The sequence below is a fragment of the Cyprinus carpio genome, chromosome A25 (assembly GCF_018340385.1).
Source record: "Cyprinus carpio isolate SPL01 chromosome A25, ASM1834038v1, whole genome shotgun sequence".
NCBI classification, from domain to species: Eukaryota; Metazoa; Chordata; class Actinopteri; order Cypriniformes; family Cyprinidae; genus Cyprinus; species Cyprinus carpio.
Window position 1 is genome coordinate 11,702,315 of NC_056596.1, and position 21,284 is coordinate 11,723,598.

General features: G+C 35.3%; 1 protein-coding gene across 14 annotated transcripts in view; it reads right to left on the reverse strand.

The window, feature by feature from the left end:
- The window catches only part of LOC109113744 (calcium-dependent secretion activator 2-like), a 133,428-nt gene that overhangs the window by 99,431 nt on the left and 12,713 nt on the right, over nucleotides 1-21,284 (reverse strand). For all 14 annotated transcript variants that reach the window (XM_042715520.1, XM_042715517.1, XM_042715524.1 and 11 more), the window contains exon 2: nucleotides 9,006-9,119. In XM_042715520.1, the coding sequence (XP_042571454.1) occupies nucleotides 9,006-9,119 (114 nt within the window). The remainder of the gene's footprint in view (nucleotides 1-9,005; nucleotides 9,120-21,284) is intronic.

The following is a 21,284-nucleotide window of genomic DNA, read 5'->3' on the forward strand; positions in this document are numbered from 1 at the left end:
TGTTTGATCCATGGCGTCGTTTTCAGGTTTACCGGTTTCGCATCAATTTGGGAAGCACTGCCACCTACAGGTGAACTTCAGAAAAGTAGCACATGAAATACCGAACTGAGGAAAATTTTATCGTACCGTTTGAAATATAATAGATACCAGTATTTTTCCAGTACCGGTATACTGCGCATCTCTACAAGCTTTTGCTAGAAATTCTACAATTTCACTATTAACATGAAATGGTAACCACAACCTATGTTTTTTTCATAAAGGTGTTGTCATATTTCAATTGTTTTGTGAATTTGAAATATAGTCATATATTTGATCAGGAATTTCGCATAAGGGCGAAAGAATTCCCCATACAGATTTCACAAAGGATTTCGCCACATTAACCAACAGAAAATCTGCTTTGTTTTAAAGTAATTTCTGTCTGAGTTGTGTTTCAAACGTCTTCTATACCGTTTTCTTTATGTACTCACATGTGTTCTCAATCACTATTTTCTCTTGAAATCCCATGATGCTAAATTAAAAAAAATATATATGATTATTAATATTTTAGGTACTATTTCACACTTTAACACAACAATAAGGTTCAATATGTAAACATTAGTTAATGCAGTAGCTAACAATCCTTTTTAAATTAATTTAGATCAATAAAAAAAGCAGAAAATGTTCACTGGTAGTTCACGTTATCTAATGCATGAACTAATGATAACAAACTGAACCTTCTTTTGAAGTGTAACCTATAATTCATTTTAAAATCCAGACTAATATTACACAACATTATCCTCATTAAGATGCTGGTAAATTATGATTACATTTATGAGGTGGATTATACTTTCGGGCCAAGGGGTGCAGGATTTCTGCACGACACAAGCACTAAAATTACAGACCACTGTGCCGCATTACACAATCAGCCATCCATAAAATGGGTCTTATTTTATCATAACAACTCATAACTAACGGTTATAGCCTTCAGGTGACTCAGACAGCCTGTCTATATAGCAAGAGGGCTGACTTCATTACCTAATCACTACAATACAACAAATCCTACAGCCTCTCAGCTTTAATTTCCTGTCCTCGTCGAGCACAGCTGAAATCATTTTCATAAACAGCATTGAGAAAATAAGTGATTTGTGATCTTGCGTGGGGGGGAATACAGCTTTTGCTCGGCATGGCTTGGTTGTTTTTTTTTTTAAATATAGATGGAGGGTGGATGTTGGTTTTGTTTGTGGATTTTTTTTATGTTTGTTGTTTGTTGTGTATTGGGTAAGTTAGCCTGAATGGACCCAAAAGCATTTAAAATAAAGTGCACAATGAACTAATGAAACCTTTATTCTTTGAAGAAGTGTTCAAATTTATTTGATACAATTTCTTTTTCAAGGCCATGGTGATTTTAAGTTCGTTTTTTTAATTGATGTGATTACCATGTCCAATTTAAATTTAAATCACCGCTTCAGGAGTGAAATGAGAGGAAATGCAATTAAGCCAACTATTTAGGAATGCCAATTAAAAACTACTGGGGCGCCTGAAGAATACAGGCATCTTAACTTATGCAAAACTGCACAACTCTTGGTAAAATTAAAGTAAAAGGTCATATGGCGAATAATGTACCCCAGGATTTGATTCTCACCTCTTTATCCATATCTGGCCCCCAGTTTCTCCTGACCTTTCGGATATCCTTCTAATGCCACAATGGCTTTCTCATTGTGCAAAGCTGCTGAGGGTGCGGTGAAATGCTTTAGGTGTGTATATTCTCCTTCAGCTCCACCGTGTATATGTCCGTCCTCTGACCTGCTGCATACAAAACTGAACTGCAAAGTACCTCTATGACCTGGAAAGCTCAAATATATATATATATTGCTGATATAATCACGATTAATCGCATCCAAATAAAAGTTTTGTTTACTGTACAATGTGTATATAAATACAAACACATGCATGTATATATTTAAGAAGAATATGTTATGTTTATATATTAAATATATTTATATATAATATAAAATATAAGATGTAATACCATATCTTTGTGTGTTGGTATTTATATATACATAATAAATATAAACACTGTACAATACATATATTATGTAAATATAAAACTTTTTATTTTGCGATGCGATTAATCGCGCATTTGACAGCACTACTATATATATATATATATATATATATATATATATATATATATTAGATATATTTATATCATATATATATATTATGGCTGTTAAAACAGATCATGGTGAATTACCTTTATGACAACTTTAAATGTCAGCTGATGCTTCGTGCTTATGTGTGGGTGTTTTTTTGGAGAGTATGATGTGATATGTGCAGAGGATGGTTTTTTAGTAGTTGTTGCTTTTGTGGTGTTGTTCTTGGGGTGCGAGTGGTTCAGACTAGATATAGCCAGATTAATCATGGTTTAGAGCCTCTTCTTAGAGCCGAGAGTGCTGTTTGAATCTCTAAATCCATTCGGACTGAACTGTGTTTGTGTATTGAAGATTACTTCAACATTATTTTTCGTTATGTGAAACTGATTCCATCAAGCCACAAGGGCTATTATTGCCCAAATAATTTCTGAGAAGAGCATGTTATCAAAATCAGTGACATGAATGATACAAAAACTGAACCCATCTCCTTTTTAACAAATTTCCCCCAGCGAATGTGATTTACAATAAGCATCCAAGTCAATAACACTTAGCTACTTGTCATTTATCAGTCAGACAATCAGTAAAAATAGAGTTTTATATTATCGAAAGAAAAGTAACAGCAAACCTCTTCTCAAAGGTGGAAAGTAATAGCACACTTTTCTTCTACAAGCTGTATTGATGCAACATATGGGGAAGTCAAGGCCTAATGGAAAGAGAGTCAGACTCGCAATCCAAAGTTGTGAGTTCGAATCTCGGGCCAGCAGGAATTATAGGTGGGGGGAGTGAATGTACAGCTCTCTGCACCCTCAATACCACGACTGAGGTGCCCTTGAGCAAGGCACCAAACCCCCAACTGCTTCCCGGGCGCCGCAGCATAAATGGCTGCCCACTGCTCTGGGTGTGTGTGTTCACTGCTGTGTGTGTGCACTTTGGATGGGTTAAATGCAGAGCACAAATTCCGAGTATGGGTCACCATAGTTGGCTGTACGTCACATCACTTTCACTTTTTCATGTCTGAAGCGCCGATGGAGCAGCGATGAGATGTGCCCTAAAATGCAAGCTTGGATTAGGTTTAAGGGTTTATTTGAATCTGCAAAACAAATTTAATCAATAGTAATAGAAATGCCTGCTCTGAGGGGTGACCTGAGATCAAATGTCTCACCAAGGGGCACATAAATCTTTATAATTTACAGGCCACTGCTTCCAGAAATCTCACTTATAATTATTATGTGACCAACCCTGAACTTTAACAATCAGGCTTCCACCACCCATACGGTGCCAAATCATAACTTTTAAATTTTATTAGGCACTAATGGGAAGGTTGATGTCATTACTGATCAAAATAAGTCTATGGGCAACATATTAATGCCGTGCACAATGAAAAGCTGCCATAGTCAATCAGTGGCAAAGACTGAGGACAGAGGAGGAAAATGCCAGCTCTTCTGTTCACACACAATAACCCTATTATTATAATTGAAGATGATTTGACAGGTCCTCAGAGTGTAATAAAAGGAAGTGCGTTCTGAATCACTGCATTTCGGAGCTTAGTGCCTGTACAGAGCAGCTTAACTTGGAAAAAGCAAGCACTGAACAGCTTCTTATCAGTCCTTTATCAAACACAAACAACATGCAGCATCTGCAAATGCAGGTTGTTAAGGGAGATGAAAGACTGTGGGAAATAATAAACAGGCTGGAGGAAATATGTCAGACAGACGAAAAAAAAAAGGATGTATAAAATTTCAAAACAACGGAATATCCCATGGATTCTCAGACTTAGGCCTGAATTCCAATAGAAAACACTGGAAAATAATTTATTAAATAAATATACAGAAAAAGAAATAAAACTGTGCAAAACCATTTCATTTGTGATCATAGTATGGGGTGGGGTTGGGGGGGGGGGGCGGCGAGGGTTGGGTGAGAGAGGCCCAAACCTGCAGAAATAAAAAACAAGTAAATAAATACATAAATAAATGTAATAACAAGAAAATAGATGACTGGATAAAACAAAAAACAAACACAATTCATTTTAAATTAAATTTAGTCCTATATTTTTTTTGTATTTTTTTTTCGTTTATTTTTAACATTATTTTGTTTCTGTTGGTGGGACAGAAATATATATATCAGCAGGGACTAGTCCTACATCTTTAATTCACAGCACATTCTGTCATAATTCTGTCATAATCAATGAAAGCAGTGACAGGAAGCTCCTGCTTGACTGACACGCTAATGAGAGTTATGACTACACCGTGAAAATGTGAGCTATTTTTTGTCTCAGAAACGGCATTTTTAATATCTATTAAGAACTAGTGTAGATCCTCTTTTGAGTATTTTATTAGAGTTTTACTGTACTGGTTACCTCACAAAGCAAGTGATCCTTCATGATCCACAAAAGTCTCACTTTACACCAAAAACCAAAGTAACTCCAGTTTTCCACACACATGAAACAATAATTCAGGGGAATCACTCTCATATTTAAAAACATGTTTGTGTGAAAGCTCTTAAGATAAAACAGGTTGCTTGGTAACCTGGCCTATCCTCATAAAAAGTTGTAGTCCGTGTGTGTGTGCGTGTGTGATGTATGAGATCTTCAGAGTTGACCTCAGTCCTGCTTGGCAGTAGACAGGGGTTACGCTAATTGATTGTGAATGAGTGCTGTATTCTGTTGCTTCAGTAAAGTTCACAAAAGTGTTTCAGAGAGCGGAGTTAAAGAAAAAACCAAATGATTTGAGCCCAGTCCACTCACTCTGAAGTAGGGCTGTGCAATATGGGGACTTTTTTTTTTTTGCAGATATTGCGACTGCGATTTGATTTGCGATTTTAAATTTGTAAAGTCAAGCTTCAGCTCAATATTGTCAATAATGTGCAGCACAGTATGAGTATCATTACCCTGCTGAAAAAAAAAGATTATATTTATTTTAATTAATTAATTAATTAATTTTTTGTTTTTGCCATTATTCCAAAAGGAATTACTGTTGTTCTATTGGTTGCCATCTGCCATATTACATCCCACCAACAGAATCCATCAAATTGATACCATTATAGTTTACATTAAAACCAATACAATTCCCATTATAACCCTGAAAGACATTAAATTTTCAGTTGTGTTTTGGGAGGGGTTCTATAAAACAGTAAGGGGTTCTATTATATATATATAACCCCTTACTATATACATGCTTATATATATATATATATTAAGCATATATATATTTTCAGGATTTTAAGAACAAGTGGAAAATGTGCTGAATGTTTCATTTCATCCAAGTGAAATTAGCAAGCAGTTAGACTGAATTTACATTCGTTTTAAATGCGGAGCCAGGCGCGAGTCGACGTAGGTTGTGCGTGTGCGTCAAGCCTCATCCATACTGCTAGATAGGCTTGTGGAGATTTGCGGTGCAGGGCCACGCGCGAATATAACCAAGCGTTATGAAACAGGCTGCCCGAGTGTGGCAAGTGTGCCCAAATGCCCAAATGCAGTTAAAGCGAGATGCCTGATATCAATTACATATAGTGTCATCAGAATCTTAAATGATCAAATTCACAAAAACAACCAACTTACACATAATTTATTATATCATTATATAATTATTAAAAACTGACATTTGATTTGACAACACTATCATTTATTATCAAATCTTTAATTAAGGTTACAGGAAATAATTAAATATAATTAATTATAGGAATAATTAAAACATTCTAAAATGGATATTTGCGGTCCTGGATGCTGATTGGTCAATACAAAGTTCCTTAAGTGCAAAAATACACAATAGAACCACAATAGAAGCGATCTGAAATGTTCAACTATGACAGACCAGTAATGAAGATCTCTGGAGCCCAATGAAGCTGAGCTGGACCTCAAAGATTGAACAGAAAGGATGACCATTTCCAAAACTTGCAAAAGAAAGAGACTGGGAAAAGCAAAACTCTGTTCGACCTGAGAAGGTGAGAAGTGGAAAAAGATGTTTAGATGGTCTATATTTACATGCCTTGACTTCATACTGCAGATGATAAAGCATTCTTAAATTTATTCTGCATGACTATATTTCAGAAGGATAAACCCATTTCTTTCTAGGTGTGAAATATATGTGAAAACCATTGGCGAAATGTTAATTAATTCAAAATTAATCTTTAATTTATGTAGCCGCCTACATTCTGCATGTCAAAATTGTAAATGAGGGACAAGAACATGAATCAATACAAAACAAGAACATGAATCAAACGACACATATGGTGTAAAGGGTGGCTTTGGGGTTCTGTATCAAAAAAAAGCACAAATCATTCAGATTGAATCCTTTTTTTTCTATTGTTTCTGTGTCTGCAAGTGCACTACCTGAAAGTGTACAACAGCTCTCGGGATGTTAAATATGTTCCTCATACAATAGACTTTAACAGTGAGGTGCTGGGAAAAAACATTCTCAATAGGCAATTAATTTTTAAAATTAACTTATTAACTTTTAAAAAAACAGACCTACTGTATTTATCAATGGTATGTTGCTTTTGTTGAAGCAATCAGCCTGCATTATTTCACCCCTTTTTTTTATCGTGTTTAACAACAGAATTCCTGGTGAAAAACTATATTACCCATGAATCTGCAAAGGAATCTCCAGCAATGAGTGAATCAAAAGAAACAAATTTCAGTTCAAAAAACACTTCAGTGGCCCACCAACTCCCATGAAGCACTGTAAAAAAAAAAATTTCTGTTTAAAAAACACTTCACAATGTAAAAAAAATTTTTATGTAATATGGTAATTATTATATTTTATTTGGTAATTACCATATTTAAATAAATGTATATATTTGTTCATCTTTTTTTCTTCATGTCGTTCACAATGCTTCATGGGGTTTTAGTAAAGTAAACATCGAGTCTTATACTTTTTGTCCAATTTTCAAATACATTTTTGCTTCAAACCAAAGTTTGCAATGTTGTTATTCATCTCACAGATGGTTGGTTTGTTTCATAGCTTATAACTCATTAACAAAGACTTTTTTTTTTTTTTTTTAAATCCCTATGGGGGAAAAAATACTTCTGGAATCAAGACTGCTGAAAACATTTGCAGACACTTATGCAATCCATACAGGTGGCATGAATACACATTTTTACTTCCTGCACTGAAAGTGATGCTATGTGATAAAACTAGAATGCAACAAAACTATTGATAAACTAACCAAGTAGTTGACTACTAGAGCAACCCCCATCAGACATTTATTGCTCCTCTTCATCTTCTAAACAATGATTGACAACACTGTAGAACCACAATCAAAACTCCTACTGTGTCCACGAGTCCCTGGTGGCACACTTTGGCGTATGCTACAAAAAGCCCCCACAGAGCCCAAAAAGATGCTTTGATATGTGCACGATGGCCAGTGAATGACAATATAGAACTTTGATCAGCCAACCCAGAGTCCTCCACATGTGCAAGAGCGACTATCAGACCCAACTTCAAAGAGCTGCTTCCCATCCAGAGCAATTAATAGAGCAGAGAGCCAACTGATATGATATGATGATCCTATTAGGACTTGATAGGCATGTCCTGTTCTAAAAGAAAAAGAAATTAAGAGAGAGAGAAAGTGATGAAAGCAAGAAAGAGGGGGACTGACAATGTATGATGTGAAAAGGTAAAAACACTGATTCGAAAGGCTTGTTTGATGACCATCTGTTTTAAAGAAATTAAGAGAGAGAGAAAGTGATGAAATTGTTTTGAAATTATTTTTTGATGAAAGTCTTTTATAAACAAAAAAGTGAGTGTGTGAAAGGGAACAAACAGTGTGGAGGTAGGTAAAGCAGTTGAAGAAAGCCTACTTCCACACAAAGAATTCAGCCAATCAGTTTTCAATAATTTATCAACTGACCAAAGCACAAAGCTCCAGATGTTTCTTCTTGTATCTGGGATTTTTGTTCTTCGGTTTAACAGGTAAGAGAAGAGAGACACTGAAGAATTTTACTCTTTTAAAACTTTCCTTCAGGCACCATTTATAATCTCACCATTAAAAATTCTGGAATTTACAGATTTTACATTGTGCAATTTTTTTTTTTTTTAATATTTAATAGTTGGCAAATAGTACCTGGAGGAGCTACTACTTCCAAAAAGTTCCTGAAGTGAGCATTTGACAGAAATGGCAACACTTTGAATTAAATATAAAGTGTCCCCTGTGTCTCTCCATATCACAGTGTGCAGTGTATGCTCTTCTGTGTCATCCGCGCCACAAGGATGTGCTATTTCTACGTGTATGTAGCTTTGATTTGAAAGAAAACAGCGCATGCTTGTGGCGTGGATGATACAGAAGAGCATAAGCAGCATACAGTGATATGGAGAGATACAGAGGAGACTACTGACAAAGGAATTGTTGAATAAATTCATTATTTTTGTTTTCTTTGCTTACAAAAAGTGTTCTCGTCCCTTCATATAACCCCAGATTGCCATCTGATGGCTGATGGAGTATTCTGACGATGACTTTCATACCTTTTATGGACCTTGACACTGTTATTTACTTGGCAGTCAATGGGACAGTCACAAGCCTCCCGGTTTTCATCCAAAATATCTTAAATTGCGTCCCGAAGACGAACGCAGCTTTTACGGGTTTGGAACGACATGGGGTTAAGTAATTAATGACAAAATTTTAATTTTTTAGGTGAAGTATCCCTTTAAGTAAAAGGATGTACATTCTTTTTTTTTTTTTTTTTTTTGTAAAACACTCAAATAATGTTTGTTTTATGTCCAACTTCGACAAAGTTTTTACAATTTTTAAATGGTCGTGAAGTTCATTCCTCATCAAAACTGACAATTTTAAATGACAATAAGGTCACTTCAGCTGTAGACATTTTGGCCACATCTTGAAGGTCTATTTGATATAGAAATGAAAATCAGAGAGTCTTGCCTCATAGTAACTTCGCACAGCATTGCAGAAAGCCTCATCTGCGACAATCTGCGTCTCTCCTTTCAGGAAGGCCTGGAAACGCTCCTTTAACACCTGCAACTGCTGCTTGTTCAGCTGAGAATAGAAAAGAGGAAAAAAACAAGAGTTAACTGAAGATCTAGCAGTGGCATCTCATTTTCTTCAGCATAAATAAATAAATAAATAGCCATAGGGGAACGGACTTTATGATAATGCTCACTATAGCACCTCTTCTGGCAACACTTAGTATGCAACACAATTCTGTTGAGCATGTGTCAAAAAAAAAAAAAGCCATTTTCTGCTAAATTATGTTATTCCTTAACTGCAGTTCATTTGTAAAAGCACATAAAAATGGCTTTCCATAAGTACAAATATCCTCATTTTACTCGTTTGTGTTCATAAACGTTGTTTTTCGTTGTGCGTTATTGATGATTTGGTAATGAATAATCAGTGGAAAATTATTATGGCTATTTTCCCATCCTTTAATGTGCTTCCAAAGCTGATGTAAAATCAGCAGGAACTTCAGAACAAATGCATCAGTAATGTTTTAGAGAAAAACTTTTGAAATCTTTATTCAAATCTTTAAACTTTATTTTTCTTTTTCCAAAAAAAACAAACAACAAAAAATTCTGCTTGGGAAAAAAACATTAGTCATACCCTTTGATGTTGTTTGGAGAGAGTTATTTCCAATAAAATTCAGCCACAGGGAGCATTAAAGGAGGCTGCTTAAAAAATCAGGACTATTAACTGCTTTTCTTAGTCATAATCATAGTTATGACTCATCATAAATTGACATCCAGGATAGTCATTTTGAAACCCGGCTTTGGTAGAGACTTTGTCTTGATTTGGAAATGGAAGAAACCATTGGGTAACTGTGCAACAAAACAAAAACGCATGTAGCAGTTTTATGGTTCCCACAAAATTTTAAGTAGCACAACTGTTTTCAACACAGATACTGTAATTAGAAATGTTTCTTGAACAAATCAGCATTTTAAAATGATTTCTGACACATAATAGGACACTGAAGACTGGAGTAATTATGCTGAAAATTCAACTCAGCATCAAAGAAATAAATTAGATTTTAAAATATATTAAGAGAGAAAATTTAAATGATTTAAATTTGAATAATATTTCACACAATTATAGTTTTTGCTGCAATTTTGATCAAATAAACAGACATAAAAAGTCGTTTCAGATGTAAACACTATTATAACAAATTTTTTTTTTTTTACAAATTCAAGATGCATTGTAATAGAGCATAAAGTAACCGTAGACCCTGACTATTATCCTAAAAAGCAGTGGAGTTGTGAAACAAAATGCTCTGTTTATTTTCCTTCCTGTCGAATGCATTGTGAGCCCTCAGGCAAATGTAACAGACATTAATGTGCTACGACAGTCAACGGTTTTATAACCACAGTAAATTCTAATATTCCCACAGAGTTGCAGCAACCTACGGGATATCCTTAATGTGATGGCATGAATATGTCGAACATCTGAAGCTATGCCTCATGAAATCTTTGAATTAGCACTCTAGCACACATCTGTTTCTAAATACAAACACATCCCATCCTTCAAACATACTGTAGCTGGAATATGTTTCTGGTTGTGGATGCTATTAGCGCTTTAACCAAAGCTGACCAAATACATCTTCTACACCAGGTTTGCTTGAGGGTGACCAAATCATGGGGTATTTTTCATTTTTGGGTGAACTATCCTTTTAAATCAAAGCCAAATGATATGATGAATATACTGATAAGAGACACGCAAAGACTGCAAAATAGTGGAATCGAACTGTCAAACAGTCGCCAAGATATCAGATTTTATGGCCAAAATAACTATGTTGGAGTGTCAACAAGATACTGTGGTATACTGCAATACAAGTATATTGCGCCATCCACAAAATCATAATTTTTTTCAAAAGCAAGTGTAAAATCAGCCTAGGACAACGTGGTTGCTGGAGAGGTAATTCACTGGAGAAGGACAGAAATCAAAAGTTTAGTGGTTTGTGGCTCTAATAATGAAATATCAGCTCTGCAAATGGTTACTGTGGTGGGCGAAAGCATTTTAGACTTGGAGTTCAGGTTTACTCTAGTTCACCCACCCACCCAAAAACCCAACAAAAGCACTTAATAAGCATCATTAATTCTCCCAATGGGTTCTGAGGGGGTGAGACCACCTCATCTATGTACATAACTTAAGGGTGTGTGATAATAACAAAAAAAATTATATCTCGATATTTTCTGGAATTTTGTTGATAAAGATAATTAGACGATATTGTGCTGTGCATGTTATTGTGCTGGTAGTTTGAGAGTTTCTGACTGCCGTGAAGAGCTGACTCCCAAAGCTTTAGGTATTCTTCATATGGTTCGGTTTTGTATGATTTTATTTTGTGGTGTAGTAGGATGAAATCAGATCTGAATGTGTCAAAAACTAAAGAGATGATCGTCAACTTTAGTAAGAAAACACTTGCACTTCAATGGGTGGTCATTAATGATACACAGTTGGATGTAGTGGAGGAATTTAAGCATTTAGGAATGATTACTGATAACAAGTTTGATCAAAATAAAGATGCAATTATTAAAAATTCACACCAAAGATTGTTTGTGCTGAGGAAGCTTAACTCTTACAATGTACAGAGAGTTATTCTCAGGTCTTTTTATAATTCATTTGTTCGAAAGTATCCTGTCCTTTTCCTTTATTTGTTGGTTTTCATTATAGTCTATAAAGAACAAAAATCGTTTGCAAGGCATTGTTAATATGTGCTCAAAAATTATGGGTATTTCCTTGCGAAGTCTTACATTTTATTATGAACAGCAAGTGATGAAGATGGCACATAAAAAGATAGGAGACAGCACCCACCGTTTGCATTATTATTTTAAGTGGATGCACCCTTGGGCGACGGTTAAGGACAATCAGATGTTCTACAAATCGTTACAAATTTACTTTTATGCCTGAAGCAATACTTTTATGGAATAAATTTAGTTGATTTTTTTCCATCTATATTTTTGTATGTATTTTGAGTATTTGTACGTGTTTAAGTGTTGATTGTATATGTGAAGCACCACAGCAGTCTGAACTAATTGCCCCAAGGGGATTAACAAAGCTCTAAACTAAAGTAAGGAGTAACAGAAATTTACTTCTCCAATAGGTTTAAATAGATTTATACCTTTTATGGACATTTTTACCTTCATAAGGCCAATGTTTTTTCTAACTTAACTAAATGTATGCATAATTTTTTTGTGCCAAATCCTTACATTTAATCAATAAATTCAAATAGTAAGACAGGATAGGACTGTTACCAATCGAATGAAATCAGTATCAACATTTTTGTTTGCAATGCAGAATCTGCATCTAAAGTGGCATTTAGATGCATTTGACTGTTTAATGCGGGACATGAATGCATTTAAACTGCAGTTACACATGCATAATTAATGTTTGATGTTTTAAAAACAAAACCTTGAATTTCTTATATTTGAAATGATTTGGGGGGGGGGGGGGGGTGAATATACATAAACCTAAAAATAATAAACCTAAAATTGACAGTAGGTGGCGGCAAATCCCTGCATGAGTGAGTCATTCATTCAACAGATTCATTCAAACAGCCGATTGATTCAGTAATGAAACACCTCAAAAACAGTTCTGGTTTGGTTTTCTTTGGAACTATTTTTGTTGTCGAAATACAGCAAAAACTAACTTGTGTCTAAAATGTAAGTCACTAATTATTAATTTCTTGTTTATTGAGCTATTCATCAAATCAATATCAAATTTGCAATTGTGCTGATATTTGGAGAAAAATGTCACTCATCGTGTGATATTAACTACATCAGATGACAAATATAAAAGGCAAATAATAGTGGGCAAATACAGGGGCATTTTTGCCCTCTTATCTTGAATTTTGGGGGAATTATAACTATGTTAATACACTAAATCACACAGTGAAAGCGTGAACTCTAATGTGCTCACACAGCAGTCTAACCTACATCATGCAGTGTATGCGTGCACTCTCTGGATTTGTTTTTGTTTGTTTTTTGTGATATACTCGATTATGTCAAATCACATATCATTTAAACAACAACTACGATATTATCGTAGACCAAGGATAGGCAACATTGATCCTGGAGTGCCGCTGTACTGCAGAGTTTAGCTCCATCCCTAATCAAACACATGTGAACAAGCTAACCAATGTCTTCAGGATTACTATGACTACAGGTAGGTGAGTTTTTTATAAAGGGTTATTTTTTTCCTAAACTCCAGGAATGACGTTGCCTATCCCACACCCCTAGTATATCTGCTCACTTAGTACAGTTTCTTTTTGTTTCTTTTGCTGTTATATCATAAGCCTGTTATTCAGATGATCTCCATTTTCCCATTCTTAAAATTTATTTTTCTTTTGTTTTCCTTTGTTACATTCTTCTATTGATAGCATTTTGCTTTTGCCACTCCCTGAGCATGACGACCCCTTCACATCGTCATGGCAACATCATCTACTGCGTGGCAAGAGTCAGCTTCCAAGGACCAGCCTGGCTGCTGCAGCAATTCAGCAAGTCACTTTCAGTTTTTTATATCAACGGCAAAGGGTAACACCAATCATGAAACGAACACCAGCTGCCACCCTTCCTTTGATGAGTACAGACATTCAATCATCTTTTAGACTAAAAATATGTCTGAAGTGTTTCAAGTTAGGAAGTCAAGATTCTATAATGGATACAACTGAACAAAATTAAAAAGGTATTAAGAGAATGTTCAAACAAAATTGTTATGCAGGCACAGAATGAAGCTGAAAGTTCTGACAATTATGTCATTTACTCTCCTTCATGTAAATTCAAAACCTATATGACTTTCTTAAACTGAAAAGAAGGAAAAGAAGAAATTCTGACAAATGTTCATGCTGCTCTTTTCCCAAGAAACTGAAGTATACAGTGACTAAAGGATGTCGAACTCCAACAGTAACAAAAAGCACTATAAAAGTGGCCCATATGACTTGTGCACTATATTCCAAGTCTAAGTCATACAAAATTAAAATTCTGGCCAACACAGCTAAGTCTATAATGAAACACTGAAACACAAATTATACTACAAGTGAATATAAGCATCACAACATTATGTGGAACATGAAAAACTGATATTTGTTTACAGATTTGCTAAATTTTACATTTAACAGTGTAATAAAGTATTAATGTTTTTAATTATTAACTTCAAGTAAATGTTCGATGAAGGCAAAGACTATTTAAATGTAAAAATATTGAATATCCAATAGAGTAGCAATAAATATAAAATTCTCACAATACAATTATAAATACTATATAAAATAACATATGAGCAATATCACAAATGTACCTTTTTTAATCACTATAAATCATGCTGTACTTTAAGTTCCTTGATGGTGTTAAAATAATTACACAGTGTGATATACAGCCATATCTCATGGCTATGAGTGTGATGTTGTGTTTATACAACAGTTTGATGGCACGAGTGTGTAAATACATAAGAAAGAATGCTTGAATGTCCACTGAGGAAAGCGATATCTTTGTATTATAAGAAAATGAAAGTGATTTTTGATCTTGCATGCATGTAAACCTGTTGTTGGGGACTCCCAAATATTAATTATTCACTTTTGATCTTTTGACCCAATTTCAAGATTCACTTTCATTTTATCGTTACGTTCAGCGTAAACATTCTGCTAAACTTCTCAATTTATATGTTCCATGGCAAAAAGAATTGTTCCAACTTGTTCTTTTTACACCATCAAGGAACTAAAAGTATAGGATGATTTATAGGGATCATTGATTAATAAAAAAATAAAATACCAAAGGTACATTTTCCTTGATTCCAACATATCAAGTGTCATGAGGCTCAAGTGAGCAAGTCCACAAGGCCGTCAGAGAACAGGTGTCAGCTGGCACTCTCCTCCCAAGCCTTGATAAAACATACACTCCCTCCTCCTAATCAAACACACACTCACCTCTCCTTCAACAAACATGCCTCAATGCATCTCTTTCCTGAAACACCAGTATGTATTATTAAATGCAAAACAACCCATACAAGCATCAGATCAAGGAGGTAATATTGCATCTAGGAAGTTAGCCTGTAAAATTATACTTCATAGCAATCCTACACTCACTGACAGCATCCTGCCAACTATTTTTTTTTAAAGTAAAATTGTCACAAACATGCAACAACAAACAATGACTTCATTTGACCTAAAGTGCATGTTTAATTCAGTGAGTGATGTGTATTCAGGAAATGCAATATATTAATTTATTTATTTTCCATTTTTATTCCAAATTTGCTAATAAAAAATTACTATTCAGCAATGAAATTCAGATCTGATATTACTTCACAAGGAAAAGTCAAAAGTTTTGCATTGAGGGATATATTTTCCAGCACATCCAACTCTGAACAGCCTGTAAATCAGATTAGATCATCCAAATATCCCAATTATTAAAAAAAAAGCATGCTATGCACGGTATACATATTATATACTTCAAAAACAGTAAGAGTAATATAGTATGCCATGTTGAACACAGCCTAGGATTACAATTCTGGCATCTGAGCAATTACTACAGGCTCACAAGAGGGTTAAATCTGACCTTGTTAGAGAAAATTGATTTAATTCAAACAGAAGCTACCTCAGAAGCTAATGTCACCATATACAGTAGGCTCATGTCTACCTTTGATTGAGTTTTTCCTAAACAAACATCCACCACTAGTAATTCCTATAAGGATCAACAGGCAGAGAGAGAAAGAGAGAGAAAGAAAGAGAGCAATAAAGAGTGAGGAGAGAACGTGTGTATGTGTATACGACAGTGATTCCCATCGGCACCATTGGGAGCTAATGGAGAAGAAACACTGCAGACATTTATCACAGAACAACACGCAGAGCTAACAACCTCGATGGCTGCTCCTGTCTCTGCCACAAGCATTTGTTCAAGCCTATTAGTGGAAATGCATTGCCAAATGGCATCAAACTGCCACTCAAACCAAAGTGTGCCTACATTCAGGTTGTAAACCTCAATATTTGAGGGCTATAACCAAACTTTCTGAAAGGTCTGTATGATTGCTCTCTAAGTGAAAGTTACCAGCACCATTTTCTGTCAGACACCTAAGGCCAGGAAGGAAATTCTCTGACTTGCTGTTTATTCAGCTAAAACTAGACTAAAACTAAAACAATTCAGATGACTATGTGACTAAAACTAAGTGGCATTTTAGTCAAAAGACTATGACTAAAACAAATTCTAAATTTTCTGTCAAAATTAACACTGATTAACTACATTGTTTAACATTAACCAATAGCCTATGTAGCCAAATTTCACAGCTAAGAAGTGAAGTCATTTCAGAAGTGAAGTACTTTGATTAAAAAAAAAAAAAAAAAAAAAATTATAAAGATGTTTTGATTTGAAATAACATGCTCAGATGAGCAAAATAAGACTAGGAAAAAGTAAACTGTGTCAAATCTGATTTCATATTGACTTTACATAAATCAAGTAGGACAGAATTCAGAAGAATATGTGGGAGTGACTTGCAAAGAGAAAGTTAAAGACATTTACAGAGAAAAAGAGACAGCAGGGAACAAAGACAAAGATCAGACATTCAGACAAGACGAACGATGGGCTGAATGATATTGAAGATGGAAAATAAAAGAAAAAAGGAAAACATCTCCCTATGGCTATTCTTTCAAAGATGAGCGGGTTTCTAAGTAGTGGCACAATTAGGTTGCAGTTGATGGAGACACTACACGAAACAGAATAGCACTCCAGGCCAGCAATAAGAACCGGACTCAAATGATAGCAGCCTACACAAATGCCTGACTGAAAATAGCTCAACAGATAGAATGTAGTGGGTGGATAACCATGAAAGAAAGTACCAGAATCCTTTCACAAGCAGCACCTTAAGTAATTATTAAGCAGGTATATACTGTTTGTACTACCCGTCATAACTCACAAATTGTCATGTCACATCAAATTATCTAGTGGTGCGCTGATCCGATACTCAGTATCGGTATCACTCCAATACTGTCATTTTCTGCTGGATCGGGTATCGGTCACACAAGACCAATAGAAATCCGATATTTAGTATATACTATTCTGTGTTATTATTAAGCCCCATGAAAGGCACAAAAGCATTATAAAGCACCATAAAGTTTTAATGCACTATATTTAAAGTGATCTGAGACCGTTCCATAGTTCAATGTGAAGTACAGATGAATATTTAAGTTGTTGTCAGTCATCCTGCATTCAGCATTCAAACTGTGCGTTGCGTTCAGTTACGACAGTCAAGATGATGAAACTCTCTCCAAGATGATTCAATGTTCCTACTATACTTGATCTGGAGAATAAAGATCAATGTTTTTTTTTTTTTTTTTATAAAAGGACTTTATCTTGCTGGAGTTTAGTGCCGTTTCTAAAGCATGTTACTTTCGGTCTGCTAGATCACAACACCGGAGCGGAGAGCACTATGAATTGTTCTTAATGCACACAGTAATTAAAACTGTTAAAAGAAAAGGCTCAAACTATCACACAGATATAATACACTACACATCAATATCTCTTCCCTTTGTGCTTTAAACTTTTCTCTGCAGAACACAGTGACTCGGTGTTGCTCCACACAGGATGTGCTTAAGTGCTTTTTGCAGCTCCGTATTGGAGCCTTTCTTGTTGTCTTATCTATCATATGTTGCTGCCTCGTTACTGTGCTATACATTTAAAAATTTTATAGTATATTAATTAATATATAATTATTTGTTTTCATGAATGTATTTTACAACAATACAATGAGCAATGTTTAACATTTGAACAGATTTAGCCCTACATCTATTCACTTTTATTTGTTCCCCACTAAATGTTTTTTCTTTCACTAAATTTTTTTTAGATTTTATACAATTATTGTGCACTCATGATTTTTCTAGAGTAACTTTTGCTACTGAATTATCCACTAATCTAGTTTAAAGTAGTATTTTTGTTATAGATTATGAGTACATATTTAGCCATTTGTCGTTTTTCTTTACAATGAAGTTTTCTATATGTGGTAGATTGTTTAACACACAAAAGAGTGATGATCAGGTCAACACACTGAGGTATAGAAATTCTACACTGATTTAAAAAAAAAAAAAAAAAACGGTGCTGGTATCGGATCGGTATCGGCCGATACTCAGAATTTCTAGTATCAGATCCGGAACGGTTCTGAAAAAGTGGTATCGAGCCAGCCCTAAAATTATCCTGACAAACAGTCTGACACATGGATATGGACAGGAGATGATGTGTTGACAGACTGGCACTGAAGCTTGCTTGAAAACTCCCCCGGAAATCCAAACAGTGTCAATACGACTAACATTAAGTCAAACTAATTTTATCTGAAACTGAAGTTTACTTTTTTAGGTAAGATAAAGACTTCGGCGAAAACACTGATTCCTTGTGTCTTGTTTGGATCTCACTGGTCCTTTCCCACGGGAACTCACAGTGAAGGCACTGTGGGTAACACCAGGGGAGAGGTACCACGGTGCAGCTTGTTGTCCTACAGGTCTGTCACGACTCACGTTGCCCTGCAGCTCCTCTCTGCTCACCACTGATAAAGAGCTGCATGCTGTATGTGAGTGTACGTTTATACACCCACACCATGTTTTCAGCTCTTTCTGCTCATTTTCGAACCCTCACATTGCTTTGAGAATGTGTCATAACTTGTTGAGGGAAGTGAACAAGGTGTTCTGAAAGTTTTGCGCTTGTCTGTTGGACTGATGCGATAGAGTCACCTTGAATAACACCATGAGTCTCAGATACATCCCATCAGAAAGCTTGACACGTGTTTATGTTTTTGTTATCCTGGTACTTTTTTACCCAAATGGATGCAGAAAGAAAAATGGTTGATTCTGGCCTTTCTTCTTTTATTGTTGATTTTTAAGGTGCAATTAGACTTAAGCGAAAAAAGGTAGCGAGAAACAGTGGTACAGGCTGTTTAATATGTTGTACTGTTATGTACCTTGATGTCAATATTCGATGTTCTCCCGACAGTTCCAGTGGACAAGAAAACATGGGATGGCACCTTAAGACAATAAACCAAACTTCTACGCTGTCTTGTTTTTGTTGCAATCTAATTAGATACAGTATCTACTAGTGATGCACCGGTTGACCAGCCATAAATCGGAACCGGCAGGTTTTTGCTTAAAATACGCGATCGGTAATCGGCCGGTTTTTGGTCTTTTTCCGGCCGATTTTTCCGGAAGTGCGCCCGCGTGCACAGACTACATCATAATCATTCACTATGTCATCTGTGTGGCAGTATTTCGAAATCTGTGCGCAGGACACGGGCACCCGTTCAGCACTGGAAGTGCAGAGCTACATGTCTGAGGCACAGATAGCAGGAAGTTTTTTGTAAAGTAGAACTTGCATACACGTTTGAAAAGACAGAAGTAAACGTCAGTTCTGTATAGGATGATTATTTTTATTTTACCTTAAAATTACATCGACTTAATTTGATTTAAAAATCACCTGCTGTAGCACAATGAAAAAAAGTGTTTCATTCATCCAATTAAAAAAATTTAGGGTAATGATTCACATCTATTTTTTTTACTTGAGACAATAGTTATTTATTTTTGATTGGCTGTTGTTTATTTTTATTTTGATGTGATTAATTAATATAGTTTTTTTTTAATTGGATGAATGAAACACTTTGCATCTTTGCTTTATTCGCACCAACGTTATTTGATTTTAACATTTTGGAATAATGTATTTATATAGCATACTTTTATTAGTCTCACTGGTAAAGACCTTTTTTATTTAAAACCAAATTTAAAAACTAAAATACTGAATGCTGATTAAGAAACATCTTATTGTATGTGTGTTGATTGTGTTGTTTGGATTGTAGAATATGCAGTTGTTGCCTTTAATTTTACATGGTTACAGTTAATCTTTTAATTTAAGGCCAGTTCTATGTAGTTTCAACCCAATTCAAAAACAAAAGCTAAATGCTGATGTCTGTACCATCTATGTTTGTATTGAATGTATGCTAGTTACTGTGCAGTTACTGCCGTTAATTTCAGATGGTTACGGTTATTGTTTTCAATAGCCAAAGGCCAGTTTGGCCTATTAAATACCAAATAAACATCTTGTTTATGCACACTTTCCTTCTTTCTTGTTTGTTGCTTACAGATAAAAAAAATCGGAAATCGGTATCAGAATCGGCCAGTTTGCTAGTAAAAAAATCGGTATCAGAATCGGCCAAGAAAAATCATGATCGTGCATCCCTAGTATCTACTCTAACTGAGGGGTTTATGTGGCAATCCAGCAGGACACATCATTGTAATCATTGTAGCTGTGTGCACTATTCCTTTTTGGAGTGGACAGCATTCAAATCTCTGCTTATTGGTTTCCAGCATCTCGGTACGAGAGATTGTACCTTGTTGAAGTGATATATTGGCATGCTGTCTCTCAAGGGTGCGTAGGTGGTGACTGAGGCACATTTATCTGCATACAGATGTTCTTAATGGCTGATTGCTCACTTTCACCTCCTCTCATTCAACAGCATCCGTTTCCTCAATCTCTTTACTCCTCTTTGCTTTCCTTTTTCAGCCCCCATTCTGGTATTATTCTAAGTCACACAAAACGTGATGCAGGAGGGAAGAGGGAGCTTCCGGGGGTGTCCTCAGGCAAAATGTGCAAGAACAGTTACTCAGATAAGAAGCTTGCAATTATGCTTTTGACCCAATTCCCTTGACAAGCCCTTCTTTCGCCTCTTACTCTCAACCTTCTGTCACTCTTCAAAGTGGTCGAGTCAACCCCTCAATCTCCTGATCTGCACTCTTCTCTCATATCTCAAGCCCTCTCCGAAGCCTTGATTTTCTAGCTCTTTACTCAATCTGAACTCTAGATACTCAAGGCTCTCAACTTCATTCAACTTTATAATACTTCATAATCATTCAACAGTAAACCAAAAAAAAAGCCATTTTGAGATTCAAGTTTGAATAAGTGCATGTACAAACAATTTTGAAATGGAGGCAAAAAGTCACAAATCTATTATTTTGAGTAATTTTTGACAGCATTTTAATGAAACATTTCTAAAATGTGAAAGTTGTAGTCTAAAAAAATTCTTCACATGCAAGTGAATAAGCATCTACCTATGGGCACAACCATTCATAAAAACAGTTTAAAACACACCGTAACACACAAAACTGAATCAGAGTTTAGTGCAAACTGATGGATAAGACATGAAAGTCAGAATGATCACTTATATAAAGTGTCATTCCCAATTTCACACAAAAGATCTATTGAA